Source organism: Limulus polyphemus, unplaced genomic scaffold (assembly GCF_000517525.1).
Source record: "Limulus polyphemus unplaced genomic scaffold, Limulus_polyphemus-2.1.2 Scaffold4933, whole genome shotgun sequence".
Classification (NCBI taxonomy): Eukaryota; Metazoa; Arthropoda; class Merostomata; order Xiphosura; family Limulidae; genus Limulus; species Limulus polyphemus.
Genome location: NW_013670543.1, coordinates 27261 through 32119, shown reverse-complemented (window position 1 = coordinate 32119; position 4859 = coordinate 27261). Strand labels below are relative to the sequence as shown.

Genomic DNA, 4859 nt, shown 5'->3' with positions numbered 1-4859 from the left:
TATATATATATATATATATATATACTTAAAACAAGGTACAAATATCAACACTTAACTAAGACCTATGGTTTTTCAATGATTTTATACTTTGCAGGAAAGTAAATGTAAAATAACTCCTTTTCAGAACCCTATATTGATTACACATGGAAATTAAATAAACGCAAGACTTTATGTCACAAGATATGCATATTTTGTATATAACCTGTTGTTTTAGTCTTAAAAAAAAGTGCCTTGAATTTATTTCAATAATGCTATACAGTTTTTCTCATTTTTTTTACTTTTGTATTTATAGTCCTGAACATAGTTGGTCCTTATCGCATGGACAAACCTCCAAGATGAATTGAGAATTTTTTTTCTCATTTATTTTTATTAAGGAAAATGTAGACGTTTACCACATTTGATATCTGAAAAAGAAACAAGCAAAGTTCAAAATATAAATTTAAGAACTTGATCAATTTAAAACAACCACATTTGACAATGTAACTCTCCTATTCCCTTCTTCCAACATTTCTAAAATGAATTCCACATATACCTCTTAATAAAAATAACAAAAATGCTGATGATATCCCTCCTCTGAGAAACTTGGACAATGTCACATTAGAAACTGCTGAGGTAACCAATATCTCACGTTAGAAACCTCTGAGTTAACCAATATCTCACATTAGAAACTGCCAAGGTAACCAGTATTTCACATTTTTGAAAGAGCAGTAACATACTTTTGTTTCCATAATGACACCTTATTCGGTTATAATTGTTTCTAATCAAGTTTTTATTAAAGAAAAACACCAAATGCATGTTTTTCTTTTTTACAATCAATGTCTGTTAATTAACTTAGTTTTTATTCACTGTTTATCAGGCAGGACATAATTTTCTTCTCTCTTAATTGTTAAAATTAAAACATTACATACAGAATACTTTAGTGAAACAAAAAAGTAAGTGATATGTAACTAAGAAAAAAATTCTGCAGGAGTTTTTCCAATTAATAACTGCAGAAAATACAAAATTCAACAATTTCATCCACAAAACTGGAACAAAACTTACCACATTTCTAAAGTTCATCACGTAAAATAGTATATCTGTTTCTAGATGGCGCTAATTTTCTGAATGTAGATTCTGGTGGATTGGTTGGTAGATTCTGTTTCAAGGAAAAATTTATAAATTTATTTATTAAAACTAGTTACTATTTATTACAGCTGTTGGAAAAATTTTTCTGCAGGCAGTTCAAAAGATTTACCAACTTTATACAACAAACCTACAGTAGTCAACATTTGCTAGGGATCATGTTTTTACATAATAGGTATACTATTGTTAATAAAAGTCAGTTCTAAAAAAATACATAGCTTGGAAGTCCATTCTGCCAAGTGGAAACTTTCTGCTTGGATGACTTTGATTGGATCCTGGTTTTGTTTTCCCAAATTGAAAGTTCATAGAGTGAAATTGTGAGGTCCTTAATTCGAGTTCACTGATCATTGCATGCTAAAATTGGTCTGATCTGAGATTATGCAGTGCAGAAAATGCCTTGTTTAGGTCAAAGGCATCATCTTTCCCTTGCAGAACTTAATAGGGCTGTTGGGATGCTGCAGGGAGGCATGATTAAACACAGGGTTGCTGCTGCTTATGGCACATACCAAAATTTGGTGTTCAGGGCCTGGAATAGGTTCAGACAGTTTGGTAGAGTCAATAGGAGACATGGTGGAGGAAGGAGAAGACTAACAACTCCACAACAAAACCACTAATTCACCATCCAGGTTCGAAGGAATCACTTTGCTCCAGCTGTTAACCTCCATAACTCCCACCAAGATGCTACAGGATTCCGATTGTCTACACAGACAGTGCACAGATGCCTTCACAAAGCTCAGTTGAGGGCTAGACGTCCTGCTGTTCATGTTCCTTTAAGCCGACAGCACAAGCAGGCATGACTGTCGTGGGTTAGAGAACACAAGAGGTGGACTCTGCAACAATGGAGGGCCATACTCTTCACTGATGAGTCCCACTACTGTGTTGACTTTCTTGACTGTTGATTTTGAAATTTCTCTTGTTAAGACTGTACCACAGGGTATATCAGTTCCTCAGGCTCTGTTATCCAAGTTAAATGTTACAGGATTTAACAAAGTATAAAAATGACTTATCCAGGTGTTTTCTTCCTAAAATGTTCAATCTATACATATCATTGTGGTAGGTGTTTGACATAAACTCAAAATAAAACATGATCCCTAGCAAATGTTGACTACTGTCTGACAAAGAAGTATCAAGGGAAATTCTTGTTTGAAACACATTTCAGTACTATTATAAAAACACTAAAAAACTTTAAATAGTTTGTAACATTTAATTAGAGCTTCAATAAAGTAAAATGTAATAATTACTGATTCATAAAGAACTTCAGCTACTAAAAGTTCTAAAATGATACTATTGTTAAACAGAGTAAACAAAAAAATCAATTTTAAGCCTTAGCTAGTCTTGCACTATAACTTAACAAGTACAGACTAGTTAAAATATACTACACATTTGGTCTATAGTTAGAGCTACTATAAACTGGCTTATATGAATGTAAGTTTTTTTGTTTTCAATTTGTTTAAAACATTAGTGCTATATTTATCAATTGAAAAACACCACCAAGAACACCAAATCATCACTTGGTTGTTGCATGCCATCCAACCTTATGAGCTCCGGTACTGAGCAAATAATTTATTTGGCAATGGTTGAGAAGCATTTAGATTTTTCTTAGAGGAAACCAATACATGGCCATAAAAAGAAAAGATTCATTAAAAATTGTTTACAGTTATTATGATGTAATGCCATGCAAACCACCAGTCTATCTGTCAGTGCAAAGTTTTACTTAGATAATAACCAAGCTATACTTTCTTTAAATAGTTTTGATTAAGTTTACTTACAGAGTATAAGTATTGTTTTTTTACATGTTACAATAATGAAGAATATATATCTTTAAAACAGGCACTACATTTCAATCACTGGCACAATCATTCTAGTTTTACTAAAACCTTCTTTACCATTAAAACCTGTATACCTGAGAATGATCACGACAGCAACTGAAAAATCATCCTTCATTACTATAAAAGTTGTAATTTATAAAAAGATACATTTTTTTTGTGTGACTGAACTAAAAATTTCAAATAACAGTTGGTAATAATTGTTATGAGAAAACAGTTTTGAGAAATTTTCTTATCATTAGTACATGATAGTCATATCACATTCCCCGAGATGAAACTTTACCTGAACATTAGGTGGAGAAGCATCGGACCGAGATTTGGTTGTTGTTTCAGGACCATAATGAAATTCGCGGTGCAGTTTTCCTGAGTATAGGTCTTCAACAAACTGTTTCAGCTTTCCTGGGACACTTAAAGAAAACAGGAATGGTGACTTTTTTTTTTTGAGAACCATAAACTTGAAAGTTAATCATATGCAAGAAGAACCTCCCAAGTTCAGACTGGACACTTGTACAAGCACCTCTTCCCTTAAGTGCAGAATTAAAAAACAAAAACGGACCAAACAATGACAGAGAACAGTTACATGTTAATTCTCATATGGATAATTTAAAAGTTTTTCCTAAAACATGACTTATTGTAATGATTCATTACATAAAAATTAATGATTTCAAAGTAGACAGTTTTCATCTCATGCAACTGTAAGTCACACTATATCATATATATATATATATATATATATATATACGAGATTTAAATAACTTTCTACCATATAGATGTTTTCCTATTCAAGAACAAGGTTATCAAGAATGCAGCACAACCAAATATAGAACGACAACTTTGAAAAACTTGTAACTAATTATCTTTGTCATAAGACACTATGTTAGGCCTAATATATTCTTTAACACTAAATTCTTCATTTTGTTCCTTAGAGATTTACAAGAATCAGAAGAGTGTAAATTAATAGCATTTCAACCATACTATTGTTGTTACATCCTGAAAATCTTGAAAATTCCTAAGAGACTAGATAAAGAATGCTATAATAGGCTTAATACTAATATTTTATTACAAGTATAATTAATTATAATCATGCTTCAACAACTAGTAAAAGGCATTCACACCATAACTATTGTGTAAAACTTGTACTTGGATCCAATACACCACTTTGTATAAATAGATGTACCAGTTTTGGAAGTGAAAAACTGGTATTGAGACCCAATACAACACCTTGTCCAAACAGGATGCAATCACAGTATCACTTCTTAATTCTTTCAGCATGGGCTCAGTCCCAGGGACCAGCCTCATAAACATTTTGTGCTTGTTATAGTTTTCATGTTATAACTTTAAAATCTGTAAGCGTATCTTCACAAAATTTTGCATATTATCAGTAAACATTACAATGCTTTCGTATCATTTTTTAAGTTTTAAGATTTTTTAAGTAATGTTTTCTCATTCCTTTTTCTTTTTGTATGTTTACTATTCAACTTCCAAAGTAATTTTGATTTTAAGATTAAAAATACTTTCATGCATCAGAAAATTTTCAAATTTCACATGCAAAATCTTTATAACCTCCAGCTAATTATCAAACATTTTTTAGAAAAAAAACTTTATATTTTATCTGTTATTTTCTCTACAGTATCTCTGAACAGGTTGGATCGATTTGACCAACGTCATAAAAACCATAAAAAATTAGGAAATAAATATAAATTATGCTTTTTTCATTCTAGGATGACTACAAATGATAACACAAATGTTTAGTCTAAATAGCTTAAATCTCATAATGTTATACATTTATATATATTTATAATTTTTATTATATTGATTTTTTAGCCATGCCTGGTTAACATTACAGAAGATGTAATGATGAGGCGCATGTGCACTCATGTTACCGTATCTAAAAATATAAAACTGGCCTTT

General features: G+C 31.1%; 1 protein-coding gene across 1 annotated transcript in view; it reads right to left on the bottom strand.

The window, feature by feature from the left end:
• Window positions 1-289: 289 nt before the first annotated feature.
• The window catches only part of LOC106471878 (endoplasmic reticulum resident protein 44-like), a gene marked incomplete at its 5' end in the record, with an annotated part of 17216 nt that continues 12646 nt past the window's right edge, over window positions 290-4859 (bottom strand). The window contains 3 exons of the mRNA XM_013932502.2: window positions 290-404; window positions 1042-1135; window positions 3232-3355. Coding sequence (XP_013787956.2) covers window positions 1049-1135; window positions 3232-3355 — 211 coding nt within the window. The remainder of the gene's footprint in view (window positions 405-1041; window positions 1136-3231; window positions 3356-4859) is intronic.